General features: G+C 47.3%; 1 protein-coding gene across 2 annotated transcripts in view; it reads right to left on the bottom strand.

Annotated features, from left to right (window-relative positions):
• DPYSL3 (dihydropyrimidinase like 3) overlaps nucleotides 1-19,551 on the bottom strand; it is a 319,685-nt gene that overhangs the window by 71,052 nt on the left and 229,082 nt on the right. For both annotated transcript variants that reach the window (XM_063928096.1, XM_063928097.1), the window contains exon 2: nucleotides 6,732-6,820. In XM_063928096.1, the coding sequence (XP_063784166.1) occupies nucleotides 6,732-6,820 (89 nt within the window). The remainder of the gene's footprint in view (nucleotides 1-6,731; nucleotides 6,821-19,551) is intronic.

Here is a 19,551-nt window from a genome sequence, read left to right as displayed (position 1 = left end):
GAGAGCCACGCTCTTCAGTAATTGTTCTCTTGATCTCGCTTTTATCAGGAGATCGTCCAAGTACGAGATAATTTTGACACCCTGCTTGCGCAGGAGCACCATCATTTCCGCCATTACCTTGGTGAAAATCCTTGGGGCCATGGAAAGCCTGTAATGACAATCCTGTACAGCGAATCTCAGGAACGCCTAATGAGGAGGATATATGGGGACATGAAGGTATGCATCCTTTATGTCTAGTGACACCATAAAATCCCCCCCTTCCAGGCTGGAGATCACTGGCCGGAGAGATTCCATTTTGAATTTGAATCTCTTCAAATATAGATTTAGGGATTTTAGGTTCAGAATCGGTCTGACCGAACCGTCCGGCTTCGGGACCACAAACAGGGTTGAATAGAACCCCTTTCCCTGTTGCAACTGGGGAACCCGGATAATCACTTGCTGATGACACAGCTTTTGTATAGCCGCCGAAACTATTGCTCTCTCTGGGAGAGAAGCTGGCAAGGCCGATTTGAAAAATCGGCGTGGAGGCACATCTTCGAACTGCAGTTTGTAGCCTTGGGACACAATTCCTATCACCCAAGGATCCAAGTCCGAATGAACCCACACCTGGCTGAAGAGCTGAAGACGTGCCCCCACCGGTGTGGACTCCTGTAGCGGGGCCCCAGCGTCATGCAGTGGATTTGGTAGAGGTCGGGGAGGACTTTTGCTCCTGGGAACTAGCCGAAGCTGGTGTTCTTTGCCCCCTACCTCTACCTCTGGCGAGGAAGGATGAACCGCGCCCCTTTCTGAATTTATGAGACCGAAAGGACTGCATCTGGTATTGAGGTGTTATCTTTTGCTGTGGGGGAATGTAAGGCAGAAAAGAAGACTTACCCGCGGTAGCTGTGGAAACCAGGTCCGCAAGGCCTTCCCCAAACAGAACTTCACCCTTGTAAGGCAAAGCCTCCATAAGTCTCTTGGAGTCAGCATCCCCAGTCCATTGACGGGTCCACAGTTACCTCCTAGCTGAAATTGCCATGGCATTTGCTCTTGAACCCAAGAGCCCAATATCTCTCGCAGCCTCCCTCATAAAGAACGCTGCGTCCTTTATGTGACCTAATGTCAACAGAACACGGTCTTTATCGAGGGTGTCCATGTCAGATGACAAGTTATCTGCCCATGCTGCAATTGCGCTCCCCACCCATGCCGACGCTACCGCCGGTCTGAGCAGGGCTCCCGTAGTCGCATAAATTGATTTTAAGGTAGTTTTCCTGCCTGCGATCCGCAGGGTCTTTTAAGGTCGCCGTGTCCGGGGACGGTAGGGCCACCTTTTTGGACAAGCGCGTCAGGACCTTGTCCACCATGGGTGAGGATTCCCACCGTAACCTGTCCTGTGAGGGGAAAGGATACTCCATTATAATTCTCTTGGGAATCTGCAGCCTCTTGTCTGGAGTTTCCCAAGCCTTTTCAAATAAAGCGTTCAGCTCATGTGATGGGGGAAATGTTACCTCAGGTTTCTTCCCCTTAAACATACAGACCCGTGTGTCCGGGACAGACGGGTCCTCTGTGATATGTAATACATCTTTTATTGCAATAATCATGTATTGAATACTCTTTGCCACCCTTGGGTGCAACTTTGCCTCATAATAGTCGACACTGGAGTCGGAATCCGTGTCGGTATCAGTGTCTGCTATCTGGGTAAAGGGACGTTTTTGGGACCCTGAAGGGTCTTGTGACACAGTAAGAGCCATGGAGTGACTCCCTGGTTGGCATTTGGACTCTGCTTTGTCCAATCTCTTATGTAATAAAGCCACATTTGCATTCAAAACATTCCACATGTCAACCCAATTAGCCGTCGGCGGTGCCTCCGGAGACAATACTACCATCTGCTCTGCATCCTCCCTAGAAGAGCCTTCCGCTTCAGACATGTCAACACACACGTACTGACACCCCACACACACACTGGGATATATGGATATGGGGACAGACCCAAAATAAGGCCCTTTGGAGAGACAGAGAGAAAGCATGCCAGCTCACACCCAGCGCCCTGTGGTTCTGAAACAAAGTCCGAGACTAGTAAGCGCTTTTATAATAATAAATTTTGCACCAAATTAATGTGCCCCCCCCCCTCGTTTTGCACCCTGTTACTTGTGTACAGCAGGGGAAGAGTCCGGGAGCAGCTTATCTGCAGCAAGCTGTGGAGAAAATGGCGCTGGTTAGAGCTGAGGGAACAAGCTCCGCCCCCTCGATGGCGGGCTTCGGTCCCGCTGTTTCTTTATACTGGCGGGGCTTTATATACCTTCTCAGCAGTATCTATACTTGTGCCAGCCTATATATGAGGTAACAGTTGCTGCCCAGGGTGCCCCCCCTGCACCCTTGCTGTGCCGTTGTGTGTGTGTGGGAGCAATGGCGCGCAGCGCGACCGCTGCGCGGTACCTCGCGAAGATCTAAAGTCTTCTGCCGCCTTTGAAGTCTTCTTGCTTCCTATACTCACCCGGCTTCTATCTTCCGGCGGCGCGGCTCTGGGACGAACAGCGAGGACGACTCCTGTGTTCCTACCCTCTGGAGCTAATGGTGTCCAGTAGCCTAAGAAGCAGAGCCTATCAGTAAAGTAGGTCTGCTTCTCTCCCCTCAGTCCCACGAAGCAGGGAGCCTGTTGCCAGCAGTGCTCCCTGAAAATAAAAAACCTAACAAGAGTCTTTTCTAGAGAAATAGAGGGAGGAGCCAGCTCACGCCCATTAAAAGGTCTTAGAGTGCCCATGTCTCCTGCGGAGCCCGTCTATACCCCATGGTCCTTACAGAGTCCCCAGCATCCTCTAGGACGTAAGAGAAATCTGGATAAATACATGATACAAATAAGCAACAATGGTATAGTAAAAAGCCCACATTACCACTGCAGTGATTCAGCACAATTTACCATAACAGTATAACAGCTCTGTAGTTAGGCATGTTATAACCAGTAACTGGTAAGTCTTTACTATGGATGCACTCCAAAATGAATCCCTAAATTGAAATGTTTGCAAGTGTGTAGCTCCTGCAGGAAGGCAGAACAGGGGGCGATACGCACAAGTAGAGTAAAGTCATGTACATGTAAAGGGGGTACACACGGAGACACCAGTGCTTAAATTCTAAGCAATCTAACTAGATTGCTTAGAATTTAAGCACGGGTCTCTCCGTGTGTATGCCCCACAGCGATAGCGATGCGCTATCCCGCACGACACTATCGCCGATGCTAGATTGGCAATCTAGCAGGTTGCTCATTTCACCACTGGATGAAATGAGCGCCCCGCCCCCTACCCACTTAGCACACATCGCGCTGTTCTGTGCGGGGGGAGAGATGTGTGCTGAGTGGTCACTGATAAATCACTCAGCACACATGTGTACGGGGCTTAAGTGTACCAGTCTCCTGATAAGATGACCTAATGAGACACATTCACACTTATGTTAACAGGATTATCTTTTGCAGATAGTGTCACGTGGGGTAAAGGTACAATGATGGATGGTTGGTGGTGGTGGTGGTGGTGGTGGTGGTGGTGGTGGTGGTGGTGATGATGATGACGACAGTACCGGCAGCACAGCTGCCTCTGAATGGCTGGTTGCGTAATCACCCAGCCAGCTGATATTACTTCCCTTATTAGCATTGCAGCTATATTATATAGCTGTAGTCTATTTCTTGTTTGTCATTTTAGTTTAGATTACTGCAGGAAAGAAGATTCCAATTGTATTAATAAGGATATACACAATGTATGTTGTCTGTAGGTTGTTGCTTTTGTATTGAAAACGTGCGTCACATATGTTAAACACACTTTCTAGAGACTTACAGGTATATGCAATTGCGGTCGAATTCCCGAAATTGTCGAATTTCGGGTCATTTTCGCCCAAAAAAAAAATTCGCCTATGCAATTCAGTGCTTTCCGACCAAAAAACGGACTTTCAAAATTCGACTTTTTGAAATTCGAATTTTTGCAAATTCGACTTTTCTGCAATGATACAAGTGCTGCAATTCGACCAAAGCATATTCAATTCAAGTTTGGAAATTCGACAGCAGTGCTTTTAGACAGCAAATTCGTCATTTTCAATCCGCCACACTTTGGAGGGTGAAAACAATAAAAAAAAATTTAAACATGTTTTTTTTGGTGTTTTTTTTTTTAGGAATAGCATATCTATTTATATTAGAAGGGATTAGGTACTTTTTTTTTTTTTTTTTTTGAGGCACAAATATTATTTATATATTTTTTAAAATATTATTTTTTTATAAATTTTTTTTATTGCTGGAACGGTAAAATCCTTAAAAAAAATGGCGTGGGGTCCCCCCTCCAAAGCATAACCAGCCTCGGGCTCTTCGAGCTGGTCCTGGTTCTAAAAATGCGGGGGAAAAATTGACAGGGGATCCCCCGTATTTTTAAAACCAGCACCGGGCTCTGCGCCTGGTGCTGGTGCCAAAAATACGGGGGACAAAACGAGCAGGGGTCCCCCGTATTTTTCACACCAGCATCGGGCTCCACTAGCTGGACAGATAATGCCACAGCCGGGGGTCACTTTTATGCCGTGCCCTGCGGCTGTGGCATTAAATATCCAACTAGTCACCCCTGGCCGGGGTACCCTGGGGGAGTGGGGACCCCTTCAAACAAGGGGTCCCCCCCCCAGCCACCCAAGGGCCAGGGGTGAAGCCCGAGGCTGTCCCCCCCCATCCAATGGGCTGCGGATGGGGGGGCTGATAGCCTTTTGTGATAATGAAAAGAATATTGTTTTTTCCAGCAGTACTACAAGTCCCAGCAAGCCTCCCCCGCAAGCTGGTACTTGGAGAACCACAAGTACCAGCATGCGGGAGAAAAACGGGCCCGCTGGTACCTGTAGTACTACTGGGAAAAAAATACCCAAATAAAAACAGGACACACACACCGTGACAGTAAAACTTTATTTCATACGTCGACACACACATACTTACCTATGTTCACACGCCGACATCGGTCCTCTTCTCCATGTAGAATCCACGGATACCTGAAAAGAAAAGTTCAATATACTCACCTCAGCCATGGTCCAGAGATAAATCCACGGACTTGGCAAAATAACAAATCGCAAATACCCGACCAGCGGACTGAAAGGGGTCCCATGCTGACACATGAGACCCCTTTCCACGAATGAGACCTGTCAGTGACAGCTGTCACAGAAAGGTCTCTAAAGCCAATCAGGAAGCGCAACTTCGTTGCGCTCACCTGATTGGCTGTGCGCTGTCTGTGCTGTGACAGCGCATCGCAAAGCCGCTCCATTATATTCAATGGTGGGAACTTAGCGGCTAGCGGTGAGGTCACCCGCCGGTCAGCGGCTGACCGCGGGTTAACCCCCCCGCTAGCCGCCAAGTTCCCACCATTGAAACTAATGGAGCGGCTTTGCGATGCGCTGTCACAGCACAGACAGCGCACAGCCAATCAGGTGAGCGCCACGGAAGTAGCGCTTCCTGATTGGCTGAAGGGACTTCAGTGACAGGAGTCACGTGATGTCCCGGCATTCGGGAGAAAGGGGTCTGATGTGAAAGCATGGGACCCCTTTCAGTCCGGTATGGAGCGGGTGTTCGGTTTGTTTTTTTAACAAGTACGTGGATTTATATCTGGACGTGGATGTACCTCTGGACGCTGGAAGGTGAGTATAATTTTTTCACAGGTACCCTCGGATCGTCGGAGACCGTGGCAGTCGGCGTGTCAACATAGGTAAGTATGTGTGTGTCGGTAGTGTGTAATAAAGTTTTACTATCAAGGTGTCTGTGTACTGTTTTTATTTGGGTATTTTTTTTCCAGTAGTACTACTACAGGTACCAGCGGGCCCGTTTTTCTCCCGCATGCTGGTACTTGTGGTTCTCCAAGTACCAGCTTGCGGGGGAGGCTTGCTGGGACTTGTAGTACTTCTGGAAAAAACAATATCTTTTTATTATCACAAAAGGCTATCAGCCCCCCCATCCGCAGCCCATTGGATGGGGGGGGACAACCTCGGGCTTCACCCCTGGCCCTTGTGTGGCTGGGGGGGGGGACCCCTTGATTGTAGGGGTCCCCACTCCCCCAGGGTACCCCGGCCAGGGGTGACTAGTTGGGTAGTTAATGCCACGGCCGCAGGGCACGGCATAAAAGTGACCCCCGGCTGTGGCATTATCTGTCCAGCTAGTGGAGCCCGATGCTGGTGTGAAAAATACGGGGGACCCCTACTCTTTTTGTCCCCCGTATTTTTGGCACCAGCACCAGGCGCAGAGCCCGGTGCTGGTTTTAAAAATACGGGGGATCCCTGCCCAATTTTTCCCCGCATTTTTAGAACCAGGACCAGCTCGAAGAGCCAGAGGCTGGTTATGCTTTGGAGGGGGGACCCCACGCCATTTTTTTTTCTCGGGTTTTTCCCGTTTTTTTCCCGTTTTTTAAAATCGCGGCAAAATCCGCCAAATCGGCCGATTTTCGCCCGCGGGTCTGTCGAATCCGTTTTTCATTGAATATGGTGAATTCCGGCAGCCACCTGCCGGAATTCACCTGTCGAATTGAGTCGAATTAAAAAAACGGTGAAAAATTGCCGCGATTCGCCGTGAATTGCATATACCCCTTATTCTTTCTTGTGTGAATGACTAGGGTAATGGGACTATTTACTATTAATGCGGGCAGCTGCATTTCTATGCTGTAGCAGCTATAAATAAATATACAAGGGCGACTCAATCACTTTTTGTGATTTTTTTTTGTAAAAATTTGGTAAGAAATCAGAAGGTTATTAAAACTTACTTGATAAGCCCATCTTCCATATAGATGTCAGCATAGAAAGACTGGTCATCATTTACTATCCGACCTCCTTTGATTAAAAGGCGATCACTCTGAAAAATAAAAACATTGCGGTTAGTACTATACATTATACAGTGTCACACATGGTATGGGGACAGATTATTACTATTTTGAAACAACATAAAACAAAATGCAACAGTGAATTAATGAGAAGCTGCCAGTGCCACCAAACTCACTATATCTTATTATGTACCAAATCAGCGATTAATATACAGGGTGATTTACATATTTAGTAGCCAGATGGTACTGTGTGAGCCAACTGAGGAGTTTGTCCGTATAGGTCAATTACAGAGATGGAAAAAGAGGGGATATTTGGGAGGAAACAGATCTGGAAAATATACTAATAATAATAATAATAATAATAAATAATAATATTGCCAAATCAAGAAATAAATTAAAATCCCTTTAAACTGCACGAGGTAATGAATAATTAGGTCATTTTGTTGTAGAATCAGACACTACTCCTGGAATACAGTAAGCAGGTGCTTCTACATCTTTGAAACAATTATTAAATTACAGCAAGTTAGAAAAGTAAAAACTTGAACTCTGTTAGTAAAGAAGAATTTATGAAGGTGCTATCACCCGTCATGTATCTTTTCTCAAATCGGTTCAACTTACTGGAATAGAAAAGAGGTTTCCATCTGTTGGATTTCTTCAATTTACTGAATTTTTTACATGTTTTATGGATTCGCCCCACCTACCCTTAGGTGTTTTTAATTAGCATGGGTCCTTGCATTGCTGTCTACATATTAGAATGGGCACTATGGTAGGCAAGACCTGGATACATTTAGATAATATGTTAGTATTGGGGATGTTAGGGACCCACCTGATGAGGTCACCTTGACATGGTAAGTGGGCCCACATTTATATACCAAAGGTTGTACTAAGAACCTCAATTTTATATACCAAAGGTTTTACTAAGAACCTCAATTTTACTCTATGTTAAATTGTAGAGTTTATTAGAATTGTATGGATTACCCGTGTTCTCAGTGCTAGAGTGTGCACCTGCATTTTTCCTTTTTTTCTGTGTTGTACTACAATTGTTAGCAAGGTATCACCTCTTATGTTTCAAATTAGGGGGTGCAGTCCAGAAACCCCTCCCCCTTTACCATTTAAGAGAATAAAACAGATTTGACAATTTGAGCCAGTTCACGCATGGGTAATTCTGTTCACACATGTTTGTGCTTAAACTGATTCAAGTTAATGGTTTTTCATTTAGGCACAGCGGCATTATTTTTTTTACATTAAGACCTATCTAAAAACATGATGCCCAATTTTTGAGCCTCAAATTTGAGTTTGGGTCAGTGGATGCTTGTTCCACCATAAGACCATTCAAATCTGATTGAATTTCAAAATGGTTCAAAATGCGCATGTCTATGAAGATGGAACCATTACTCCAAGCAACATGATGCTGTAATGGATGCAAAATAACAGATACTAATATCCATCATGTTCATAAGCTTATTGTGATACATCTACTATTTGTGGTTTTAGAGTCATTGTTTGATTATTCACAATTCTAGTAATGTAAATGTGTATATCATCCATGTCAGGGACGTATGGTGAGGTGAATGGCTGGGGAGGCACACATAGGGATGGGTCTGAATGCTGGGAGCCTGTCTCACCCCCTACTTACTGTATCTCTCCCCTCACTACACTTAGCTACAGATGTTCATCAAGTCTCTTACATTCATCCCTGTACCTTCTCTTGCTGTTGCTGACTGAGCTCCGACTACAGTGCACTTCCTGGTCACATGACACATGCAAGTGTCCATCAGTGCACAAGGCCTGTCCCCACACTCAGAGGCGTGCCTCTATTAGCCCCCTTTCTGTACAGCTTTACTGCCCATGGTGTGGCCCCACCCCCAACTCTGCAATGCAGTGTCTGACTGTAGAACAGAGGCAGAGCTGTTGTTGCCTCATCTCTTGTCTTCCTGCAGCTCCAGGGAGCACCAGAAAGCTGGTGAGTTTTAGCTATAAAAAGGATTACATAAACAAAGAAGATGTTTATGTTATAAATATCTTCTATTATTCTAATTGTTTTCATATAAAATCTCAGGAGTTTGACAGGGAGTATGATGGGGAGGCTCTGCCTACCCTGACTGCACGTCCCTGATCCATGTAGGTGTTTTTCCTAATAACCATATATACAGCTGTTTTAAGTTCCTTACAGCCATACAAAAATACGGATTTTATACATGCTAGCACAAAAATAACCTCACACATATAAAAGTTACTTCAGGTCTTTTATTAGGTTAATATACACAGCTACATGCTGGTCTCTAGTTAGCTTAACCAGTGAACATCATCAAACTGGCCACATTAGACTTGTAAACCCCAAGCCTAACGTATAAAGTGTACTGGACAGAACACTGCTGTTTTAGCAGAAGGTAATTGATACGTTCCAAACGGAAGTATTTTGGGTAGACTGGATTTTATTTTTAACAATTTCAACAGTTTTATTTGGTCAATTAGTTGGGTCTCTGGAAACGCCCAGTGTCCACATGCAGTCTAGATCCAAATGTGGTTACATAGATTTAAAGAAACATTTCCACTGCACCTACTGTATAGAAGACCTTGCAATTAAACCATGTAGGAACATTCTCCAACAGTGCCTACTCGCCTGACTATTGCCAATGCTCTTCCTATGGATCATCTCCATACTAGAAATTCACCTCTACAGTCCATTTTGAATGTAATTGGTCTAATGTCTATGCAAAATTTTCTTCCACTGCTGCTTCGCTGTAAGTGGCTAATTGGTTGCCTGTATTTTATCAAATCCAATAACCCCCCCCCCACCCCAAAAAAAAACAAATAAAAAACCAACAGTCATAAACAGAACTACGCTAACAAACGCCTCTTACCAGATCCCAAATATCTCCCAACCACACTTATTACCTGTACTCATTCCTGTTTACAGTACTTCTTCCAGGCTGCCCACAATACATACCACACAATGGGCTGTGCAGATCTAATTAAAATTCAAATGCAGCAGGAGTCTTCTGTAGGAGATGGACTTCTCCTGTCAGCATTAGCGAGGGTACGAGTGCTGCATTTCAGGACGCAGCCTCGCGTGATAGTTATAGACGCCCGCCAGCCTGCATAAGCTAAAGCTTACTCAGGCTGGCCATAGGAACCAAACACCTGGGTCCAGGAAGTCTGTGTCCTACGACGCAGATCCAAATGCTGCAGCATGTCAATCATTCTGCGGCTGACCGGGAACTGCGAGCAACATCGTAAGAGCCGTTCTGCACAGCAGCTGAAACAGTGTTTCTTTTAGTAGTAAATTTACCCCTAAGTCTTGTTTCCTTAAAACCCAGTCTTGTTTTACATATTCCCAGGGGTGCCACAATGTTTTTAGGTAGGTCGAGTGCCAACATATAGAGGGGGAATTAATATCTTAACGCGCCCCCTATCTCCTGTCTAAAGTGACGGGACATAGAGGGGAGATATTCAACTGGCCCCCGTTTATCACCCCTATTGCGCCCAGTACAGTCGGGTTTAGGCGTGCAAAGCACTTAAACCTGACTAAACTGATGGGCGCGATCGTAAAAAGACCCATTTGGGCGCCCAAACGGGTCTCTTTACATTTCAGCTCCGGGGGGGGGGGGGGGTAGCGAGCTGAAATTAACCTGACAAGTCCGTCTGCAGCAAAATTAGAATAGCTGCGGGCACGATCGCGGGAGGGAGCAAGGGGGAACATTTAAAATCCGGCCCATAATATCATTTTGGCACCCCTAAATCGGTGTGTGTGTGTGTTACATATATATATATATATATATATATATATATATATATTTGTCGAAATCGAAAATATTTCAGTACACACATCACGTACAAACACCACACAGATGGCCTCCGTGCGCGTACTTGTTATGCCGTGCGTGCACATATTCGCAAGTTGCGTATGACCGCTCACGCGGTCCTGCGTATTAGCGAGTGGTATGAGTAATTACAGTAGTATTTGTGATCGCATGGAAAAGCCATAAAAGCACATTACACATTTAATATACATAGTGCACGATTTACACATAGTCAGCATGCACCACACCAGCGAGTTACACTTGCTTAAAGGGTATAATAACAAAGGGATTCACCTTTACAGGATATGAGGGGACAGAATTAGGTTAGGAGGTGGTGTTTGGTATCCAGCTGTAGGGTATTTTAAGAGCAATATTCCGGTGTTGGTTTGCGGTAGATAGCACGCTCCTGCGAATAGATATGCGCAGGAGTAGAATATTAATATCAACTGTATTTACTGTACTCCTGATATTCGGCGGGAACCCAGTGGAGACCAACTGCAAGTGCACCTGGACCAGACATCGCCCACCTATTCAAACCGACCTATGACCTCTCCTGTACTATAAATGACCATCCCAGTGACCAATAGATGAAGAGCTTACAGTTTCCATTGTGTTAGGTTTTGGACAAATGTATAAAAAGCCAGCTGCAGGCCCGGTCACACACAATCTCTGAAAGTCATCTACCTTGATGACTGAGGACCGGACCGGGAAGCGCAGGCGAACAAACGTATGTACCATTGACTGTAGCCTTTTTCTCTTATTGTATTGTATTGTATTATTCTTGTAACCCCCTGCTAAGTAAAATAACCGTTGGTGGGTTGGATCCCAACATAGTTTTGAAATACAATTGGTGTCGTGTCCCATTTCCTGCTAAGGTTTAAGGTATATTTCTATCACACGTGTAGCTGCATTGTACTCTCAGCGTGTCCGTGAGGGACCCGTATGCCTCACCCGCGCTTTTGCCGCACCATGAACCGGGGGACCCCCTGGCAGGATCCCCGGTTTGTGCTCACCACCGACGAATTACCTTCAGGCAGCATTAGGGGTGTGCGGCATGCTGCGACTGCGACAGCTAAGGCGCAGTGCCCCGCTGAACAAACAGCGGGGAAGCGGCTCTGCACCTCACGATGCCAGTTACCGCCTCCCCGCCTAACTCCCACGGCGCAGGTATGCTGTTGCCCAAACAGCATACTGAAAATAATAAAGTTTTAAAAGAAACTGAAGAAATCTCTCTGGAGCTCCAGAGTGTACATCCTCTCCTGAGGGCATTTTTTTCTAAACTGCCTGTGGGAGGGGGCATAGAGGGGAGGAGCCAGCACACCCAGTGGAAGAAATTTAAAGTGCACCCCGTCTATACCCCTTTGAACTAATGTGTCCCCAATATCCCCCATGGATGCTAGAGAAAATAAGAACTTACTTACCGATAATTCTATTTCTCGTAGTCCGTAGTGGATGCTGGGAACTCCGTAAGGACCATGGGGAATAGCGGCTCAGCAGGAGACTGGGCACAAAAGTAAAGCTTTAGGACTACCTGGTGTGCACTGGCTCCTCCCCCTATGACCCTCCTCCAAGCCTCAGTTAGGATACTGTGCCCGGACGAGCGTACACAATAAGGAAGGATTTTTGAATCCCGGGTAAGACTCATACCAGCCACACCAATCACACCGTACAACTTGTGATCTGAACCCAGTTAACAGCATGATGGAAAGATGGCTCACAACAACAATAACCCGATTTAGTTAACAATAACTATGTACAAGTATTGCAGACAATCCGCACTTGGGATGGGCGCCCAGCATCCACTACGGACTACGAGAAATAGAATTATCGGTAAGTAAATTCTTATTTTCTCTGACATCCTAGTGGATGCTGGGAACTCCGTAAGGACCATGGGGATTATACCAAAGCTCCCAAACGGGCGGGAGAGTGCGGATGACTCTGCAGCACCGAATGAGAGAACTCCAGGTCCTCCTCAGCCAGGGTATCAAATTTGTAGACTTTAGCAAACGTGTTTGCCCCTGACCAAGTAGCTGCTCGGCAAAGTTGTAAAGCCGAGACCCCTCGGGCAGCCGCCCAAGATGAGCCCACCTTCCTTGTAGAATGGGCATTTACAGATTTTGGCTGTGGCAGGCCTGCCACAGAATGTGCAAGCTGAATTGTACTACAAATCCAACGAGCAATAGTCTGCTTCGAAGAAGAAGCACCCAGCTTGTTGGGTGCATACAAGATAAACAGCGAGTCAGATTTTCTGACTCCAGCCGTCCTGGAAACATATATTTTCAGGGCCCTGACAACGTCTAGCAACTTGGAGTCCTCCAAGTCCCTAGTAGCCGCAGGCACCACAATAGGTTGGTTCAGGTGAAACGCTGACACCACCTTAGGGAGAAACTGAGGACGAGTCCTCAATTCCGCCCTGTCCGAATGGAAAATCAGATAGGGGCTTTTGCAGGATAAAGCCGCCAATTCTGACACTCGCCTGACCGAAGCCAGGGCCAACAGCATGGCCACTTTCCATGTGAGATATTTTAAATCCACAGATTTAAGTGGTTCAAACCAATGTGATTTGAGGAACCCCAAAACTACATTGAGATCCCAAGGTGCCACTGGAGGCACAAAAGGAGGCTGTATATGCAGCACCCCCTTGACAAACGTCTGAACTTCAGGAACTGAAGCCAGTTCTTTCTGGAAGAAAATTGACAGGGCCGAAATCTGAACCTTAATGGATCCCAATTTGAGGCCCATAGACACTCCTGTTTGCAGGAAATGCCGGAATCGACCCAGTTGAAATTCCTCCGTTGGGGCCTTCCTGGCCTCGCACCACGCAACATATTTTCGCCAAATGCGGTGATAATGCTTTGCGGTTACATCCTTCCTGGCTTTGATCAGGGTAGGGATGACTTCCTCCGGAATGCCTTTTTCCTTCAGGATCCGGCGTTCAACCGCCATGCCGTCAAACGCAGCCGCGGTAAGTCTTGGAACAGACAGGGTCCTTGTTGGAGCAGGTCCCTTCTTAGAGGCAGAAGCCACGGGTCCTCTGTGAGCATCTCTTGAAGTTCCGGGTACCAAGTCCTTCTTGGCCAATCCGAAGCCACGAGTATAGTTCTTACTCCTCTCCGTCTTATAATTCTCAGAACCTTGGGTATGAGAGGCAGAGGAGGGAACACATACACTGACTGGTACACCCACGGTGTTACCAGAGCGTCCACAGCTATTGCCTGAGGGTCCCTTGACCTGGCGCAATACCTGTCCAGTTTTTTGTTGAGGCGGGACGCCATCATGTCCACCTTTGGTTTTTCCCAACGGTTTACAATCATGTGGAAGACTTCTGGATGAAGTCCCCACTCTCCCGGGTGGAGGTCGTGCCTGCTGAGGAAGTCTGCTTCCCAGTTGTCCATTCCCGGAATGAACACTGCTGACAGTGCTATCACATAATTTTCCGCCCAGCGAAGAATCCTTGCAGCTTCTGCCATTGCCCTCCTGCTTCTTGTGCCGCCCTGTCTGTTTACGTGGGCGACTGCCGTGATGTTGTCCGACTGGATCAACACCGGCTGACCTTGAAGCAGAGGTCTTGCTAGGCTTAGAGCATTGTAAATGGCCCTTAGCTCCAGGATATTTATGTGAAGTGATGTCTCCAGGCTTGACCACAATCCCTGGAAATTCATTCCCTGTGTGACTGCTCCCCAGCCTCGCAGGCTGGCATCCGTGGTCACCAGGACCCAGTCCTGAATGCCGAATCTGCGGCCCTCTAGAAGATGAGCACTCTGCAACCACCACAGGAGAGACACCCTTGTCTTTGGTGACAAGGTTATCCGCTGATGCATCTGAAGATGCGACCCGGACCATTTGTCTAGCAGATCCCACTGGAAAGTTCTTGCGTGGAATCTGCCGAATGGGATTGCTTCGTAGGAAGCCACCATTTTTCCCAGGACCTTTGTGCATTGATGCACTGACACTTGGCCTGGTTTTAGGAGGTTTCTGACTAGTTCGGATAACTCCCTGGCTTTCTCCTCCGGGAGAAACACCTTTTTCTGGACTGTGTCCAGGATCATCCCTAGGAATAGAAGACGTGTCGTCGGGATCAGCTGCGATTTTGGAATATTGAGAATCCAACCGTGCTGCCGCAACACTACCTGAGATAGTGCTACCCCGACTTCCAACTGTTCCCTGGATCTTGCCCTTATCAGGAGATCGTCCAAGTAAGGGATAACTAAAACTCCCTTCCTTCGAAGGAGTATCATCATTTCTTCATGTTTGCTGCAGCCTTTTCCCTCTCCCTCTGCCACGGGGCAGAAAAGAGGAACCTTTTGCCCGCTTGCCCTTATGGGGCCGAAAGGACTGCGCCTGATAATACGGCGTCTTCTTATGTTGAGAGGCTACCTGGGGTAAAAATGTGGATTTCCCAGCAGTTGCCGTGGCTACCAGGTCTGATAGACCTACCCCAAATAACTCCTCCCCTTTATAAGGCAATACTTCCATATGCCTTTTGGAATCCGCATCCCCTGACCACTGTCGTGTCCATAACCCTCTTCTGGCAGAAATGGACAGCGCACTTACTCTTGATGCCAGTCGGCAGATATCCCTCTGTGCATCACGCATATATAGAAATGCATCTTTTAAATGCTCTATAGTCAGTAATATACTGTCCCTGTCTAGGGTATCAATATTGTCCGTCAGGGAATCCGACCAAGCCACCCCAGCACTGCACATCCAGGCTGAGGCGATTGCTGGTCGCAGTATAACTCCCGTGTGAGTGTATATACATTTTAGGATATTTTCCTGCTGTCAGCAGGTTCCTTAAGGGCGGCCGTCTCAGGAGAGGGTAGAGCCACCTGTTTAGACAAGCGTGTGAGCGCTTTATCCACCCTAGGGGGTGTTTCCCAACGTGCCCTATCCTCTGGCGGGAAAGGGTATGATGCCAATAACCTTTTAGGAATTATCAGTTTTTTATCGGGGGAAACCCACGCTTCATCACACACTTCATTTAATTCCTCCGATGCAGGAAAAACTACAGGCAGTTTTTTCTCACCAAACATAATACCCTTTTTAGTGGTACTTGTATTATCAGAAATATGTAAAACATTTTTCATTGCCTCAATCATGTAACGTGTGGCCCTACTGGAAGTCACATTCGTCTCTTCATCGTCGACACTGGAGTCCGTATCCGTGTCGGCGTCTGTGTCTGCCATCTGAGGTAACGGGAGTTTTAGAGCCCCTGATGGCCTTTGAGACGCCTGGACAGGCACAAGCTGAGTAGCCGGCTGTCTCATGTCGTCAACTGTCTTTTGTAAAGAGCCGACACTGTCACGTAATTCCTTCCATAAGCCCATCCACTCAGGTGTCGACTCCCTAGGGGGTGACATCTCTATTACAGGCAATTGCTCCGCCTCTACATCATTTTCCTCCTCAAACATGTCGACACAATCGTACCGACAAACCGCACACACACAGGGAATGCTCTGATAGAGGACAGGACCCCACTAGCCCTTTGGGGAGACAGAGGGAGAGTATGCCAGCACACACCAGAGCGCTATATATACACAGGGATACCACTATATAATGTGTTTTTCCCTTTATAGCTGCTGATATTATCAAACTGCGCCAAATTAGTGCCCCCCCTCTCTTTTTTACCCTTTTCTGTAGTGCAGGACTGCAGGGGAGAGTCAGGGAGACGTCCTCCCAGCGGAGCCGTGATGGAAAATGGCGCCAGTGTGCTGAGGAGATAGGCTCCGCCCCCTTCTCGGCTGACTTTTCTCCCGCTTTTTGCTGAATTCTGGCAGGGGTTAAAATACATCCATATAGCCCTGGGGGTTATATGTGGTGTATTTTCGCCAGCCAAGGTGTTTATATTGCTGCTCAGGGCGCCCCCCCCTAGCGCCCTGCACCCTCAGTGACCGGAGTGTGAAGTGTGCCTGAGGAGCAATGGCGCACAGCTGCAGTGCTGTGCGCTACCTTGTTGAAGACGGATGTCTTCTGCCGCCGATTTTCCGGACCTCTTCTTGCTTCTGGCTCTGTAAGGGGGCCGGCGGCGCGGCTCTGGGACCGGACTCCGAGGCTGGGCCTGTGTTCGGTCCCTCTGGAGCTAATGGTGTCCAGTAGCCAAGAAGCCCAAGCTGGCTGCAAGCAGGCAGGTTCGCTTCTTCTCCCCTTAGTCCCTCGATGCAGTGAGCCTGTTGCCAGCAGGTCTCACTGAAAATAAGAAACCTAAAACTAACTCTTTCTAAGAAGCTCAGGAGAGCCCCCTAGATTGCACCCTGCTCGGTCGGGCACAAAAATCTAACTGAGGCTTGGAGGAGGGTCATAGGGGGAGGAGCCAGTGCACACCAGGTAGTCCTAAAGCTTTACTTTTGTGCCCAGTCTCCTGCGGAGCCGCTATTCCCCATGGTCCTTACGGAGTTCCCAGCATCCACTAGGACGTCAGAGAAATTGTGAGTACTATTGTATCTGGCACTGCAAGGGGGGGGGAGCATTGTTTGTGTATCTGGCACTGCAAGGGGGGGCATTATTTGTGTAACTGGCACTGCAAGGGGGGGGCATTATTTGTGTATCTGGCACTGCAGGGGGCATTATTTGTATCTGGCACTGGGGAGGCATTACTGTTGTAGGCCACACCTGCTTTTCTGAGGCCACGCCCACTTTCACAGGAATGTACAAGCATTGAGGGGAGGGGGTAGCTCTTCCAGAGGTTTTATTTTCCGAAAGTAGCTTACACCCCAATTAAGGTTGGAGACCACTGCTGCAGAGTCTGGAGCTGGGTCCACAGAGAAGCCCTGGAGGTTGGCAGAGATGTGCTGTGCGGAGGGAGGAGGTGGATCAGCCAGCAAGGGGATCATCTCCCTACACTGCCTGTGGTAACGCTAGATGGCGGCTGCACTGTGCCCCACTACCCATATACAGTAGAGAGCAGCTACAATAACGCATTCTGCATTAATGTTACGTTATAGGTTTAGTGTATTTAGTGGCTGCAGTTACCATCCAACCAAACTAAGGGGTCTATTCATGAAGCAGTGAAAAGAGTGGAAAAGTGAGCCTGTGGAGAAGTTGAACATGACAACCAATCAGCTGCTCCATACAGTTGTATAGTATGAAAATTATAAATGTTCCGTCAATGCTGATTGGTTGCCATGGGCAACTTCTCCACTGGCTCACTTCTCCACACTTTTCACTGCTTCATGAATAGACCCATAGGTGTTCTCCTTGCACATTCCTACAGACTACTCAGGAACATCACTAGAAAAAGCAACACCAGCAATGACCACCCAACATTGCGGTTAAATGTATACAAAACTAAATGCATGCCATCATCTCAGAACATTGTTCTTTACTACATTTCTAAAATGTATTGACAAACAAAAAACAAACAGAGCTTAGAACCATAAAAAAAAGGATTTATTGTCGCCTTTGTCTCTAATTATACACTTCTACCAATCAGAGGAAAGCAAGCCGTCACCCTGATTAGAAACAGATTATTTTTAGGACATTTTCAGAGATAGCATAAAAAAAAAGGCTAAACACAAGTTTGATACTCCTTGTAGTGTAATATCACTGCTCATATCCCACCATCCGCCCCTCTCTTCCTGTTAGCATGTTTATTTGGAGTTTTAGGGGTATATTCAATTAGCGTCGGATCCATTCCGACATGCATTTGTCGGAATGGATCCGACAACCCCTATTCACATCTCATCTCAATTCGACTTTTTCAAGTCGAATTGAGATGAGTGACCCAGAGCAGGAGAGGGCAGACAGATCAGCGCTAACAGTAGCGCTGCAGGAGGATGTCACACAGCCGCCCGACCTCACGGCAGTGTCCACCCGGCTCCAGCAGTGACCTCACTTGCTGGAGCTGGGTGGAAGCTGCCGTGAGCGGCGCGGCTATGTGACATCCTGCTGCAGCGCTGATCTCCTCTATATGCCCGCAGCTGTCCCCCGTCTCCCCACGGCTCTCCCCTCTCTCCTGCTCTGGATCCCACATCTCAGTCCAACATTTTTTTATGTCGGACTGAAATGGTTGAAAAGGGGTCCAAAATCGACACAAGCACGTGGATCGGCAGCTATTCCGCCGATCCACGTGCTTTTCGACAAGTCGAAAAATTTTGGGATATATTGAATAGGTCGAATCACGATTCAACCTTAAAAAGTCGAAAACTGCTATCTTTTCGACTTACGGCAGCTTTTGACTTTAATTGAATATACCCCATAGTATGTTGACCCTGAAAGTAATTTGTGATTAAGCATCATTTTAGCCCCACTGTAAACGGTTTCCGGTCTCTAGGTCGACCACACTTAGGTTGACCACTATTGGTCGACATGCATTAGGTCGATATGGTCACTAGGTCGACATGAGTTTTTCACAATTTTTTTAAATTTTTTATTTATTTATTTTTTACTTTTTCATACTTTAAGATCCACGTGGACTACAACTGGGAACTTTAACCTGGGACACGGAGCACTAATTGGGGTTCCCGGTCACTCTACGAAGAAAATGTCAGTTTAAAAAAAACAAAAAACATTATGTCGACCTTATGCTTGTGTCGACCTATTTTGGGTGTCGACGTAGTTACTGACGACCTAGACACTGTCGACCTAAGTGTGGTCGGCCCCCTCAACCACACCCCTGTAAACTGCATTAGATTACAATGCAGAACGCACACACATTAGGCAGATGTATAAATCAGTGCCTGCGATGTATTCTGAGTGGCAGCTGAACCACTGCGATTGCAAGGTCCCACCGACCATGTGTAGGCAGTGGCTATTGCCAGGGAGGGTTCCCGGGGCTAATTATGCTATGTGTATCCCATAGGCTACAGCGAGCCAATGACATTTGCAGATGACGTTGCTTCAGGGGCTTGGTAAACCTGGCAGCATCGCACTGGAGATATCTGCTGCAGTTGATCAGTAACACATTTGTGTGATTTGCAGTTACCAGTTACTCCTCCAGCAACCCCCCCCCCCCCCCCCAATTT

The sequence above is a fragment of the Pseudophryne corroboree genome, chromosome 6, assembly GCF_028390025.1.
Source record: "Pseudophryne corroboree isolate aPseCor3 chromosome 6, aPseCor3.hap2, whole genome shotgun sequence".
Classification (NCBI taxonomy): domain Eukaryota; kingdom Metazoa; phylum Chordata; class Amphibia; order Anura; family Myobatrachidae; genus Pseudophryne; species Pseudophryne corroboree.
The sequence above is the reverse complement of the archived record's forward strand: the minus strand, read 5'-3'. Positions and strand labels throughout refer to the sequence as shown.